Genomic DNA, 16,204 nt, shown 5'->3' with positions numbered 1-16,204 from the left:
AGGAAGGTTGGGCAATCCTACTTCCGTAGTGATACTGCCTCGGAAACCCAAGGAGGGGTCGCTATGAGTCAGGTTTGACTGGACGGCACATAACAACGACAAAATCTATACTTAAAAACACAGCAAATTCCTTACTAGTGACTGTTTAAAAACTACATTTCTTAAATTTAACGTCATTCAAAAAATATTAGTTTCATCATCAATTATGGCTGGTATCAAGTCTGTATTACTGAAAAATAATTGATCCCCTGCTCCCCAAACCAAAAGTAGCACTCCATCTTTTGGTGGAGGACAATTCTAGTCACATAAATGCGATTCTAGTAAGCACTTCTCCAATTCTAGTTGCACTGAGTTACTCCTGTGGTGAACTGGAAAGACTGTCCTAACTTTTTGCTCTTAAAAAAGAAACAAAAACAAACCAAAAATTCGTTGTCAAGTTGATCCCAGTTCATGTTGACCCCATGTGTCACAGAGTGGAATTGCTCCATTGTGTTTTCTTGGCTATAACCTTTACAGAAACAGACTGCCACATCTTTCTCCCTCAGAGCACTAGGGGTTCAAACTGCTGATCTTCTGGTTAGCAGTCAAATGCTTAATCATTGGGCCAGTGGAATGCAAAGCACTTGTGTCACCTGCCCTGCCCCGTTTTGTTGTTGTTAGGTGCCATCAAGCTGGTTCTGACTCATGGCAACCTTATGCACAACAGAATGAAACAGTTCTCACTGTGCCATCCTCAAAATCACTGCTATGCTTAAGCCCACTGCTGCAGTCACTGTGTCAAACCATCTTGTTGAGCTTCTTTCTCTTCTTCACTGACCCTCTAAGCTTCCAAGCATGACACCTTTCTCCAGGGACTGGCCTCTCCTGACAATGTGAGCAAAGTACGAGACTTGAATTCTTTCTTTTTTTTTTTAATGCATTTTATTGAAATATAATTTATGTACAGTGAAATACACTAAATACACTAAAACTAAAGTGACATGGGTCAATGCTTTTTATTTTTTTGCAGTGTTCCCTCCCCCCCCTTCCACCCCTGGCAACCAACAAAGAAAGTTTCCCTCCATATATAAACCTTTCCTTGACCCTCCACAGCAACAACAAACTAATACTATATCTGTCCTTCTGTGATTGACTTATTTTACTCAGCATAATGTCCTCCATCCATATTATGTGGTGTTTTGCAGACTCTACATTATTCTTTAGTGCTGCATAGCATTCCATTATGTGTATGTACCATAGTTTGTTCATCCACTCTTCTGCTGATGGGCACGTAGGTTGTTTCCATCTTTTTGCTATTGTAAATAGTGCTGCGATGAACGTAAGTGTGCATATATCTATTCCTGTCCTGGCTCTCACCTCAGTAGGATATATACCTAGTAATGGGATTGCTGGGTCAAATGGTATCTCCAATTCCTGCTTTCTAAGGAATCGCCATATTGCTTTCCACAGTGGTTGTATCACTTCACAGTCCCACCAGCAGTGTATGAGAGTCCCAATCTCTCCACATCCCTGCCAGCATTTGTCATTTTCTGTCTTGTTGAACCTTGCCATCAGTGCTGGGGTGAGACGGTATCTCATTGTTGTTTTGATTTGCATCTCTCTGATGGCCAATGGTTGTGAGCATCTCTTCATGTATTAGCTGGCCACCTGAATGTCTGTTCATGTCTTCTGCTCATTTTTCAACTGGATTGTTAATTCCTTTGCTGTTGAGGCACTGGAGTTTTCTATAAATCTTAGAGGTAAGTCCCTTGCCAGATATGTAATTATTGGCAAATATGAATTTGTTGCTGTCATTTATGTTATGTGCTTTTCTGTAGTGTGGATATCTTTGTTCCATACAATTTTCAATGCTGAGCTCGCTTTGTTTATGAATCATGTCATCACTTCCTTCATTGTTATTGTTTTAGTATTTGCTAAGTATTTGTGCTGGTCCTCTTTTTTTTTTTTAATTTTGATGTGAAAGTTTATCATTTTTCTTTGAGGTTACCCTGTGATTTATAGTTTTCTTCCCAAGTTTAGAACAATCTGTTGTATCTTGTACTTGTCTTGACATTCCTACCATCAAGTTCTGTAACGACACAGTTTTTTTCCCTCTTTTTGGTTTGTAGTTCATTTGCCAATTGATGTCTTTGGTTCCCTGTTTACAATCTTGTAGGCTTATTTACTTTGGATACTTCCACAGCTGGGTTGGTTTCTGGGTTATATCATCATGTGTATTAATGGTCAGTTGTTGTTTGCTGTTGTTGCTTCTCTGTCCAAAGGACTCCCTTTAGCATCTCTTGTAAGGTTGGTCTGGTTTTAACAAATTCCCTTAATTTCTCCTTATCTGGAAATGTCCTAATTTCACCATCATATTTGAGGGACAATTTTGCTGGGTACATAATTTTTGGTTGGAAATTTTTCTCTTTCAGGGTTTTATATACACCATCCCATTGTACTGGGAAGGAAGGTTGGGCAATCTACTTCCGTAGTGATACCACCCTGGAAACCCAAGGAGGGGTCGCTATGAGTTGGGGCTGACTCGATAGCACATAACAACAACAAAAACTTAGTCTTGTTGCCTGCATGGTTTCTGCTGAGAAATCCGAGTTTAGTCTTACTGGTTGCCCCTTGTAGATAACTTTTTGTTTTTCCTGTGCTGCTCTCATGATTCTTTCTTTGTCTTTGGTTTTGGTGAGTTTTATGATGATATGTCTTGGTGATTTTCTTTTGGGGTCTATCCTGTTTGGGGTTCGCTGGACTTCCTGAATGGATATATTATCATCTTTCATCATATCAGGGAAGTTCTCTTCCAACAAATCTTGGACAATTTTCTCAGTGGTTTTATTTTTCTCTTCATGTTGTGGAATTCCAATGACATGTAGGTTATTCCTTTTGATGGTATCTCACATGAACCTTAGGATTTCTTCATTTTGTTTTGATCTTTTTTTCTGATTAATTCCTTTCCATAGAAGTACTGAGGTATTTGTCTTCAATCTCATTAATTCTGTCTTCCATTGCATCAATTCTACTCCTTTGCCCTTTCAATGTGTTATCTATTTCTGACAATTTAGTATTAATCTTCTGGATTTCTATCTGTAGATTTTGAATCATTTCTAATTTTTCATTTATTTTGTTCTTGTATTTTCTTCCAAAATTATTCCATAGTTTTGTCCATGTTTTCCTTGATCTATCTCTCAATGCTTTGAAGATACCTAAATACAATTCTTTTGAATTCCTTATCAAGGAGTTCCAATGCTGCATCTTCCTCAGGGATATGTTTTGGGTCTGTATCCTGGTCCCTTGTTTCTCCTGCTTTATCTTGCTTCTTTGTGTGCTCTGTGATGTTCTGTTGTCTCTGAGGCATTGTGACAATTTTATGTTTATATTTAATTGGTGATTGTATGTAGGAGCTCTGGTAGTGTAGTGCCTAAGGCACTTGACTGCTAACCAGAAGGCTGGCAGTTCAAACCCACCAGCCACTCCTCAGAAGGAAGATGGGGCAATCTACTTCCATAGTGATACTGCCTCAGAAACCCAAGGAGGGGTTGCTATGAGTTGGGTCTTATTCAAGGGGGCATAACAACAACAACCTCCCAGGTTCAGATCCAGTAGGTTTGGGGTAGGACCTGAAATTTGCATTTCTAACAAACTCCCAGGAGATGCTGATGTTGCCCCCATCCCACACTTATTTAGCTGGTTTGGCAAACATGAAAGCTGAATTCAATACTACTTTTTTCCTGCCCTACCTGGTAGCAGAAGGAGCTCTGGTAGTGCGGCAGCTAAAGCATTCAACTGCTAGCTGAAATGTCGGCAGTTTGAACCCACCAACTGTTCCTTGGGAGAAAGAAAAGACAACACAGTCTTATTCTGTAAAGATTTATAGTCTTTGGAAACCCTATGTGGCAGTTCTACCCTGTCCTATAGGGTCTCTATGAATTGGAATTGACTTGATGGCAGTGGGTTTGTTTTTTGCTGGTAGAAAAGCAACATTGGATTTGGACTCATAAGGTTTCTTTTAAACCACACCCCTGATGCTTTTTAGTCGCCTGACCTTGTTGTTGTTGTTAGGTACGTGGAATTAATTTTGACTCACAGTGCCCAACTGACAATAGAACTGCCCCCATGGCCTTTTCTTGGCTGTCATCTTTAGTGAGCAGATTGCCAAGTCATTCTCCCTTGGAGTCTCTGGGTAGATTCAAATAGACAACCTTTTGGTTAGCAGCCAAGAGCTTAAAACTGTTGCACCACCAGTAAATTTACCAGTCCATCTCAGTTTCCTCTTATTGTGAGGATTACATAAGGTAACAGGGATGAGGTTGGGCACTGTGCTTGGCACATCTGTATGCTCTAACTCCTTTGCCCTGATCCTCTCTTGGACTCTTCTATTTTAAGATACAGATGAATTAGTTGAGTTCTAGAAATAGTTCCCAACATTTATCACATGTATAAAACTTTATTTTGTTAAAACAAACAAGAAAGCAAACAATGGCTGACCACTCCTTTTCCTTGAAAGCTAGCTGTCATTTTGAACATAACATGTTCAGTGTAAATATGCTCAGCTTCCCAACGCACATTTTTCCATGGAAATAAAAACAGAAAAGAAAGGAAAGAGAGATTAGATTACAATTGCATTCTCTGTTTAATTTTGACCAGGCTGACTTTAGTACACAGGTATGGATTATTGTCCTGGCAGATCTTTATTATATTGTTTGGCTACTGCTCATGACTTGAAAGTCAAACAAATGAATCACAGATTTTCAGGGTCAAAGAGACCTTGGAGGCCATCTAGCCCATCCACCTATTCTATGAATGCTGCTAAAATAATCTCCAGTGGTGGTCCAGCCTCTTCTTGGACATCCAATGAGAGCATGTACTATTTTTACAAGACCTCCCTCTTCTCTTCAGGTAACAGTCTCATGGTTAATTTTCCCCCACCTTGAGCAAAAATTGCTGTAATTTCTGTATCCCAACTCCTAGTCTGCTCTCTATAGTACCTCAGACATGTTTAATTTCTCCTCCACATGACAGTGTCTAACATATTCTAAAATAGCACTGCCATCTTCCTTCCTTATTCCTTTTTGACCTAAACATTCTCTCTTCTTTTTATTCTCACCATCAAATTTTCCATATACTTAATAGTCTTGGTCCTTCTCATATGGACAGAGTCTATAATCTGAGGATATTCCGTCACTGAAATATTCTGTCACTCTAATATGCTGTATGCTCACCATGTTTTGGCATCACCAACATAAACAATGCAAACCCTAAGAACAGTGGAGTCTTCCTTCCCAAACAGTTTCCGGGAGCTGGAAGCTAGAGTCACATAAAACTACATTGTAACGACTGAGAAGGTGATTTCAGGACAGGCTTGGAAGCAGTGGCCCAAACAGTTGGATTTGGGTGTTATGAGTCTACTTGAAACAGAAGTGCTATGTTGCCACATAAACTACCGAAGATCCCAAGTCTCTTGTCAAGGAAAACAGAGTGAAACAAAATGCATTTCTTACTTTCTACGAAACATTTCTGCAAATATACATCCAACACTCCAGAGATCCACGGGAGTGGCGTAGCTGGACTGAAGCAAGACTTCTGGAGCTCTGTACCACAGCGTGACGACCTGCAACGGCAAACGGACTCAGCGTTACTGAAGAAGATGGCTATTTGTTTAAACTCCTTATCCTGGATGGTTTAATGCCAAGATCCAGTTAGGCAAGGATTCCTATAAATCATATGGAGACACTGAGATAGAAGCAGTAAGTAAACAGGATTCATCACTGACAGGCCAGGAAATTACATCATCTGTACTACCTGAATTCCACCTCAGACTTTGTCTTACCTAGATGGCAAAATGACAAGGGTTTCAGAAAGAACAGCAAAGACTTCAAACAAACAAACAAACAAACTTATCTTTAAATAGGTGAAATAGTTTTATTATTATTTTTTATTGTGATGACGGTGCAAGTTTACAGAGCAAATCGGCTTTTCATTCAACAATTCATACACGTTTTGTTTTGTGACATTGATTGCAATGCCCACAGTCTAACAGCACTCTTCACGCTTCCTCCGTGTTCACTGTTTCCACTCGTCCTTCTTTCCCTGTCTTCTGAGCTTTATCCCCAGGCCAAGTGCTGCCCTTTTGATCTCCTGTGGTTGATTGTTCTAAGGAGTGTGTACCTCTCTGGTGTTATTATTATTCACCTTATAGGCCAATCATTTGGCTGTAAGTTGTACCCCTTGGGTGAGTTCTACTCTAGGCCTGAAGGGTGTCTAAGGGCCATAGTCTTGCGGGCTCCATCAATCTCTACCAGATCTGTAAGTTGGATCGTTTTTTTAGGATTTTGAGTTTTGAAACACATTCTTCTCCCACTCTATCCAGGATCTCCTATTTTGATCCCTTTCAGAGCAGACGGCAGTGGTAGCTGGGCACCATCTAGTTCTTCTGGTCTCAGGGTCATGTAAGCTTGAGTTCACTTGGGTTTAGTTCCTTTGCACTAATTGTTTCCTTGTCTTTGATTTTCTTCACTCTTCTTTGCTCTGGACAGGGAGAGGCCAATAGTTGCACCTTAGATGGCTGCTCACACGCTTTTAAGACGCCGGTCATCACTCAACAAAGTAGGATGTAGAACACTGTCTTTGTAGAATATGTTATGCTAATTGATCTTAGTGTCCCTTGAGACTATGTCCTGAGCCCCCAGGCCGAGCAACTCATTTTCTTAAGGTATTTGGTTATGGCTAAGAAGTTTTCATAAGTTTGCCCCCCTCTATGTGCTATTATATTCATGGATATATTTGCAGCACATATAATTACATATGTAGAAATATGCTGTCAAACCTATATATATTCATGGGCATAGTCCCATTCATCTTTCCACCACTGTTCAGCTCGAGTGTCTATCTGTGTATCCACTTGTGGATTACTGTTATTACTGTTATTGCAGAATTGCGTATGTAATAGTATTTACCTTTGCTGCCATTAATTCATGCTTCTCCCACTGCCTTCCTCTGCTCTGATCATTTTGTGTTTACCTCCCCCTTATTATATATTGCCCTTCCCTTCACCCAAGTTAGGAGCTCTGGTAGCATAGTGCCTAAGGCACTTGACTGTTAACCAGAAGGCTGGTGGTTCAAACCCACCAGCCACTCCTTGGAAGGAAGGTTGGGCAATCTACTTCCATAGTGATATTGCCTTGGAAACCCAAGGAGGGGTCACTATAAGTCGGGTCCGACTCGAAAGCACTCAACAACAACAACAACAGTCACCCAAGTTAGTATGTATCTACTCTCCAGTTGGTGATTTTCCCTTTGTCTCCCTCTCACTCCTGGTAATCTTCAAAGAATGATTCTTTCTGTGTGTAAATCTTTCCTTGACTTTTTACAGTAGTGCTCTCATACAATATTTGCCCTTTTGTCATTGACTAATTTCATTCAGCATAATGTCCTCTAGGTTCATCCATGTTATGAAGTGTTTCACAGATTCACTGTTACTCTTTAATGCTGCATAGTATTCCATTGTGTGTATTTACCATAGTTTTTTTTTATTCATTCATATATTGATGGGCACTTAGGTTGTTTCCATCTTTTCGCTATTGTGAATAATGCTGTGATGAACGTGGGTGTGCGTATATCTGCTCATGTCATGGGTCTTACTTCTCTAGGATATATACCTAGTAGTGGGATTGCTAAATCATACAGCATTTCTGTTTCCAACTTTTTAAGGAAGCACCATACTGTTTTCCACAGTGGTTATACCATTTTATATTCTCATCAGCAGTACATGAGTATTGCAGTCTCTCCATGCCCTTGTCAGCATGTATTGTTTTCTGTTTTTTTTTTTTTTTTTTGAACTTTGCTATTATTACTGGTGTAGAAATAGTTTTAACTTTAGTTAAATGTACACACATTCTCATACACACACACACACACACACACACGAGTTTTCCCCCTAAGCTTCAAAACAATACATGGAAAACAGGTGTTAGCAATGATTCCAGCTCAGTCTCCAAGTCAGTATTAAAGAAAAATTAGAGCATAATTGCAGTGGCTGGTGTATGAAGACCCTGAAACGACAAAGCACCCAGGACAAGTCAAAACTACTCTTATCAGGAGACTGTGGGGAATCAAAATAAAGCCTGCCTTCAATGTTCCCCTTTTTAGAAAACAACTCAAAAATGGGAAAAGGACTCAAGAGAATATGTAATCCATAACTGTTTATACTGTATGTAAAAATCTCATTCAGAGAAAGGGATTCCAAAATGAGGAAAATCCCATTTAACATAGAGCTGTGCACAATAAAAGATGAAACAAACAAATCTGTTACTATTTCTGTCAGGTTGAGGGATCAGGAAAACATATCAATTGTTAAGGCTTTGGGTTTTTAAGAGAAAATAGGAGTTCAAGTGGTGGTTTTTTTTTTTTTTTTTTTTTGTGTGTGTGTGTGTGTGTGTGTGGAGGGTGGGGAAGCAGATATTCCATAGATGCCTAAAACAAAGGTATATTCTTTATTGTCAGATAAGGAGTTCAATACAGAAACCTGTTACATAAACATTTTATATTATTCAGATCCCTTTTATTTTTACTTATCATTTTGCCTATTTCTGTTAACATCTATCTAAATTTCCTGAAGTTCTGCTGTACATATTTTGATGCTAAGTTATTTGGTACATAAAGATTGTGGTAGCAAGTCTCTGAAAATAGCTGCCATCAGGTTCCTTCTCTTCCTGTATGCATATGCTGCTCCTGGGCTGGCCTTAGTGACATCCGTGACTAATGGAATATGGTGGAGTGAGGTTCTGGACTATCGAAGCTAGGTCAAAAGAAATCTTGCAACTTGGATCTTTCTGAATAGTTGCTCTTGAGACAATTCCTTGTGGAACCCAGTTGTTAAGCTGTGAAAAGCCCGCATTAAATGCCTACCACATGAGCCATCTTGGGCATCTGAGCTCAACTGATCCCTCATGTAACTGCAGTCTCAAGCAAACATTACACAGAGCAGAAGAACCTTCCAGCTGAGTCCAGTCAACCACAGGATTATAGGTGATAATAACGGTGGCTGTTTTAAGTTGTGGGGTGGTTATATGGGAATATCAAACAGGAACAAGGTTCTTGACAGGTATATCTATATTTGTTTGTCCTTCCTTTTCATCTCATTTAACACGTTTTGCTATGAATTCACACAAAGGGTAGAGTTTTGTTTAAAGGATTTCTAGTTGCTAAAAAAACACCTGACCCAATCCATGGTATGTGCAATAGCCTCATAGGCATGTGAGAGCTGGAAAATGAATAAGGAAGACTGCAGAAGAACTGATGCATTTGAATTGTAGTGTTGGTGAAACATACTGAATGTCAGAAGAATGAACAAATCTGTCTTGGAGGAAGTACAACTGGAATGTTCCTTTGAAGTGAAACTGCCAGACTTTGTCTCTTAAACTTTGGTCATGTTGTCAGAAAGGACTAGTGTCTGGGGAAGGATATCATGCCTGGCAAAACAAAGGGTCAGCAAAAAAGGTAAAGACCCTCAAGGAGACGGATTGACACAGTTGGCTGTGACGATGGGCTCAAGCAGGGCAATGATTGTGAGGATGGTGCCGGACTGGGCTGTGTTTTGTTCACTTGTACAGAGCTACTTTGAGTCAAAACTGACCCAACAGCACCTAACAACAACACAACATAAAAAACAAACAAACAAGCAAACTTGCTATATCCAAACGACATTACTTCAGTTATCTATCATCTGGCTCCAATATCCTTTTCAGCATCACCTCCCACAGCACTCCCATACCCCTTACAGCCTCGTTACACAATAGACCACATTACTGGTTTCCAATGCTGAGTGTGCATCAGAATCATCCAAGGGCTTTCAGAAGAACATAGGTGTCTGGGCCTTATTCCACCCTCAGTGAATTAGATCTCCATGGGTAGGGCTCTTAGGACTTTTCCTTAAAAAATTATGTTTTTCTTCATGTAACCTTGCCTCTTGGCTAGGGTTGAGCATTACTGGATTATATAAACATATCCTACAGCTGTTGCCTCCATGTTTTTGTTCACATTGTTTTTGAGAAGCCCTTCTTTTTCCTCTCCACGTGTGGAAATTCTGCTTATCCTACAAGGCCCAACTCTGATGCCATCACCTCCCGGAGCCCACTGCTACTTGAAAATCATATCTTCTAACAGTTCATAATTTTGTTCCTTCCCACAGTTATGTCTATAAATGTCTATCTAGCACAAAACTGTGTACATAACAATAGGGGTTTAACAAATATCAAATATCAAAATGATTTTAAGGCAAACATTCTTAGAAAAATAATTGGGCACAATTCAATTAAGAGTCATTTCCAAAGAAGAAGGTACTATTTTTGCTAAGAAGAGGGTGGGACATTCTTGATTCTAGTTTTCAGTTATATAGTTTGTTTCTGCTTTATCAGTATTTCTAGCTGGAGGAACATTTTCCTTCTTCTCTCACACACTGTAAACAAAACTGCAGGTGCAAACTGTCCGTGAAGTTCCACTCCAGTTGTTTATAGACATACAGAGACATTGTGAGGGCACACATTTGTCTTCTCATCCCAGTTAGAAATAAACTCTAGCCTCATATGAGTGAAAAGCTTAATGTGAATACAGTATTATTTTAAACTGTTCTAAACAGACTGTAATTTCTGAATGCCTATATTCATTTTCAGGAGCGCTGGTAGCATAGTACCTAAAGCATCTGAGTGCTAACCAGAAAGCTGGCAGTTCAAACCCAGCAGCCACTCCTAAGAAGGAAGACTGGGGAAACTACTTCCGTAGTGATACCGCCTTGGAAACCCAAGGAGGGGTCGCTATGAGTCAGATCTGACTTGATGGCAGTTAGTTTGGTTTTTTGGTTTATATTCATTTTCAACACTTTATTTAGTGATGCCCATTATAATCATCAAATAAATATCAGACAGTCCTTGACTTACAACGTATTTGAGTTATGATGAATTCATTTATGACCATCCTTTTTTTGTACATCTTATGGTTAGTAACATGTACTGCATGCAATGTTGCAGCCCACAATTTACTGACATCATCATTCTCATGTCAACCCCAAAAGACAAATAAAGATGAGATTTATAAAGATACGGATAATTAAAGCTTAAAAAAAAAAAAAAAAAGAAAAAGAGGTATTGCACTTAATGGAAGAACCAACTTATAGCAGAATCATCAGAACGAAGCCCCGTCGTAAATCAGGAATTACCTGCACAGTGAAAATAATAACAATATTGGTGTACTTAGGAAGTTCCCTCCTAGTCCCTTTAAAATTTAGTTAGTACTCAAAATGGTTATTTATTTATTTAAATTTGTATACTGGGTGAAAGTTTACAGAGCATATTAGAGTTTTGGATAATAAATTTTTAGCAAATGCTCTTTAAAATGTCTTCTGATAATGACCATTTGATCTTTCTCCTACTTTTATTAATGATATATTTATTGCTTCAATAGATTTCCTAATATTGCACCATCCTTGTCTTCAAATAAGTAATTCTTAATCATAGTGGATTATTCCTTTAATATACTCTTGGGGTCTATGTGCTAATGTTTATTTAGGACATTATTTATTATTTATTAGTATTCACTATTTAAGACATTTTATACTGTTCTTTTTTGAGTTAATTTTTCATGATTTAGTATTAAAGATATACAAGCTTATCATCTTTTTTCTATACGTTGGAATAGTATAAACAGGATAAAAATAATCAGCCCTTTTTAAAGTTAAACAAACTAACCTGTAAAAAATATCTGGATCTGGAGCTTTTCAGCTGTATATCTTTAACAATCTTTTGAATTTCTTCTTGGTAATTGGTCTGTTTAGGTTTCAACCTCTTTTTGGGTCAATTTTGGTAATGATGAAGGATTTATGTAGGAAAATTCTTGCTCCAGATTTGAAAATGTATTGGCTTAAATTTGTGCATAGTATTTCTTACAATTATTTTAATCTCATACATTTTCTCGGTTATACTGATTTTCTTTTCTAATACATATTTTTGTTTTCCATTAATATTAGGCTTGTCAGGAGTGTAGCCATCTTATTTATTTACTTTTTAAAATGACATGAGTTTTATTTCCATTTGGGGAAGAAGACTGTTTTATTTTCTGCTGTGGTGATTTTTACTTTCTTTTAAAAATTTCCCCTCCTAGTTTCTTTGTTTTTATTTGGTTCTTCTTCTTGATTTCTTTCTTTTTTTGAGCTGAAGTCTGAAGCTTGGTTTATATATTTTCATTTTTAATTAATGATAGAACACTTAGTGCTATTAATTGTCCTTGGAATGTTAAATTATCCACATTCATAGATTTTTAAAATAAATGTTTTGTATGTTCACTTTTAAATAATATGTAATTTAATTTTTCTTTAATCCAAGAGTAAAGAATAGTTTGAAGAATAGTTTGGAAATAGTTTGCTTTGAAGAATAGTTTGGAAAAGTGTTTTAACATTTCCATATGGTTATGTTATTTTTGGCTATATTTCAGTTGTTAGATTTCTGGTTTTATTACATCACAGCCAGAGAATGTGATCTAGACAATTTCTAGTTGGTAGAATTTATTATAGTTTCTTTATGATTATGTGTATAACTGGTTTGTGTTCTATGGGATGTAGGGGGAAAATGGGTATTCTCTTTTATTTATCAAGAGTTTGTCTCACACAAATCCTTACTTATTTTTTTGTCTACTCTATTTGTCAAACTCTGAAAGAGAATTCAGAGTTTATTTTCTTTCCCTCAGTATCTCCTTTTATTTGTAAGAATTTTTGCCTCATACACATTGGCCTTGTGTTTTGAGGAAATATAATTTATGATACAAAGAATTCATTTATACATATACAATTTAATTATATATATTCCATAAGAGATTATGAATTGTACAAGACAGATTTCTAGTCAGTTCTCTAATAAAACCATTCCAACAGTGCCATGGGCCTATATGTAAAAACAGCAAAGGACTCCCTTTTGTAATCAAATATAAAGGAATAGCATTTTTTCATAGTCTTTCCTTAGTTTATGTAATATTTTTCCATATATCAAGAGAGATTCCACAGTCTTACCTTGCTAATTGGGGGCTCTGGTAGCGTAGTGCGTATGGTACTTGACTGCTAACCAGAAGGCTGGTGGTACACACCCACCAGCCACTCCTCGGAAGGAAGGTTGGGTGATCTACTTCCGTAGTGCTACTGCCTCAGAAACCCAATGAGGGGTCGCTATGGGTCGGGTCTGACTCCATGGGACAAAACAACAACAACAACAACAACAACAACAACAACCACCTTGCTAATATACGTGGCTGGTCTACATTCTCACCTAGAGTCTTCCAGTCTTAAGACTGGTGTTGTTATGTGCCCTCGAGTTGGACTGACTCTTAGCGACCCCTCCTTGGGTTTCTGAGGCAGTATCACTACAGAAGTAGATTACCCAACCTTCCTTCTCAGGAGTGGCTAGTGGGTTTGAACCGCCAGCCTTCTGGTTAGCAGTCAAGTGCCTTAGGCACTATGCTACCAGAGCTCCTATAGTCTTAAAGCTAAGACATTATAATTTTAAATATCCCAAATGATGACGATTTCTATGATTTGATTTAATAGAATTTTAAATATCTACTACAACCAATTCTGGTTCCAAGTTTATGAGAACAAAACAGCTAAGTTTTCCTGACAGTCAAACAGAAATTCCCTTTGTTTAGGAATTATTATACTTCTGCACTTCAGAACTTTTCATGAAAGATTGCCTAACTTAGAAAGAGTTTATGTGACACGTTAAGCACAAATTTATTAATTTTTATTTTGGAAGTTTTATCATTAATGGATAATACTGAAGAAAATGTTTCAAAGTTTTAAAGAGTCAATTAAGGAAAGTTCTTATCAACATAGTCAATTAATTTCTACTCCAAAGTTCTTTAAACCAAGCAATTTTAAATATCTTTAAAGATAAATATAATGGTATATTTAAATGTAAAAACATGTTGAAGAAAACAATGACTGTAATATATAAAGACCAACATTTAGAAATCTATGACAAAGGTGGCTTCTAATGATAACAATGCAGTTGTCTAGTAAAGATAACAATAGGAACTATGGGCAGAGTTTGGTGGCTGGAGCCAGCTGGAACCAAAGCAAACACCATGTTTATTACAATCATTACATGTATTAACAGCCTTTAGAGGTGCTGAATGGATTTGGCAGTAGGAGGGGGAATGGGGGCTCAAGGATATTTACAGAAGTGGATGTATCTGTTTAAACTGCTTTGATCTCTGGTCACAATTTTTTGAACTAGTTCAATAACAGTGCAAGATAAAGTAGAGCCCAGGCCAATTCTGGTTCAAAATACGTGTCAGAGTAAACCTCATTCAGATTCAATTTAACAGCATTTTACTCATGTAGCCTTTCACCAATATCCTGAAAAACTTTGTAGTTGTTATTGGACTCATCCTTATTATATGGCTATATGCTTGGACAGCAGAAAAGCATGTTATGACCATTGTGCCAGATAACTTCCTTTTACTTCTCTGGGTGGTATTCTCACCATTCTCTACACTCTTCTCTGTCACGGGAGGTGAACCTGTATCTACCAGATGCATCCAGCTTCCCATTGGTTTGGCCAATGGGAAGCCCCAGCAGGAGGTCAGAGGGGTCAGAAGAGTAAAGTCAGGGTCCTAAACTCCTTGATTTCCTCCCAGTAAGGCTGTCTAGAGTTGGCTATGTTGACATTACATATACACTGCCCCTGTGGGCTGCCCACTCCACATGATTATTGCCCTCCTGATTTCAGTAACTGCTCCTGCCCCTCTTTCCTCCAAGCCTGGAAATAACAGTTCAGCAGCACTAAGACTCAAGCTACAGCAGTATTCACTGAAAGTCCCCTAAACCCACATATTTTAAAATCATGTCACTGATGAAATCTGGTGAGACTCCCAACATTATGGCCCTGGAATACATTCTGAGCCTGGAATAAAACCCACCCCCAGAGGCGGGCTCTCAGCCCAATAGTTAACAAGATGTACACACAGATCACTCAACTCAGGATGACACACCTACATAATCTATGGCAATACATCCCTTAGAGCAATAGACCATGGGACACCAGAGGACCAACATTCAAACTGAGGAAATGCAGGACCAATAGGAGTGCATAAATATGAGAGTCACAGGGGAGGGTCACAGAGTAGGGAGAGGAGGAGACTGAGTTAGGGTTGGATGTGGTGAATGGGGAATGAAACAAAATGTATGCATTATATTGAATGTAAAACAAGCTTTTAAAATAAAAAATACTAAATAAATAAATAAAATCATGTCACTGTAAACAAATCAGGGTATCGAACCAGTTCATTCTGGTTCAACCCCCTGATGATATTTTTGCACCAGATATACTGAATCAGAATCTACAATTTAACAAGATCCCCAGGCGATACTTATAGAGCCCCAGGTAAGTATTAGGGATACATAAGAATCACTTGAAGATCTTGTTAAATGTAGACTATGTAGATTCAGTATGTTTGGGATAGAAATGCAAATTCTTAGCAGATGTTGAACTGGAATGAATCAGTTTGAAGCCCTGAACACAAACAAACCCTCTTTAAATTATCATATTCTGAGTATGCCATCTACTTCTACTTCCTGTTAGGAAGCAGAATTCACCAATACACCCAATTTATAAATGAAGAAACTATGTGGCTGGCAACTCCTCCTGTATTAAGACTCAGTCTTCTCATCTGTAAAGGACAACATTTGGACTGCATGATCTGTAAGGTGTCTTCTGGTAGCATTCTATGAGTTCTGAGATATCATGGCAATAATTAATATTTAATTAAGATTATATACTTCAGTTCTTGCAAACTTATCTTTTTTTTTTTTTTTTTTGCAAACTTATCTTTGGACGTCCTTTTCTGTCCTTTGGTTTAGTAATTATTTATTACTATGGAGTGTACCAGTGTGGTGATATGCTCCACCTAGGACCCACCTCAACAACATCTCATATTTAGATCATAGTTTATGAGGAATATCTCATACAATCTTTGAAATACCTAAAAGTCTTTATTTTGTCAAAGTGAAGGCTTTCTAAGTGTTCACTGTGCTCTAATCTGTTTATTTACTTCACACCAATATAAAACTCTCTACTATGTATGTTTCTCCCCTACTGAAGACCAGGATGGCTCTCCAAAGCGAAAATCAAAACTTGTGATAATTTATTTATATATATATATATATATATATATATAT

General features: G+C 37.9%; 1 protein-coding gene across 1 annotated transcript in view; it reads right to left on the bottom strand.

Annotated features, from left to right (window-relative positions):
- Positions 1-16,204, bottom strand: part of CDK6 (cyclin dependent kinase 6) — a 293,276-nt gene that overhangs the window by 80,251 nt on the left and 196,821 nt on the right. The window contains exon 4 of the mRNA XM_007939812.2: positions 5,490-5,599. Within this exon, the coding sequence (XP_007938003.1) occupies positions 5,490-5,599 (110 nt within the window). The remainder of the gene's footprint in view (positions 1-5,489; positions 5,600-16,204) is intronic.

This window comes from Orycteropus afer, unplaced genomic scaffold, assembly GCF_000298275.1.
Source record: "Orycteropus afer afer isolate SDZICR_OR568_19922 unplaced genomic scaffold, OryAfe1.0 scaffold00063, whole genome shotgun sequence".
NCBI classification, from domain to species: Eukaryota; Metazoa; Chordata; class Mammalia; order Tubulidentata; family Orycteropodidae; genus Orycteropus; species Orycteropus afer.
This window is presented reverse-complemented; position numbering and strand designations above follow the sequence as displayed.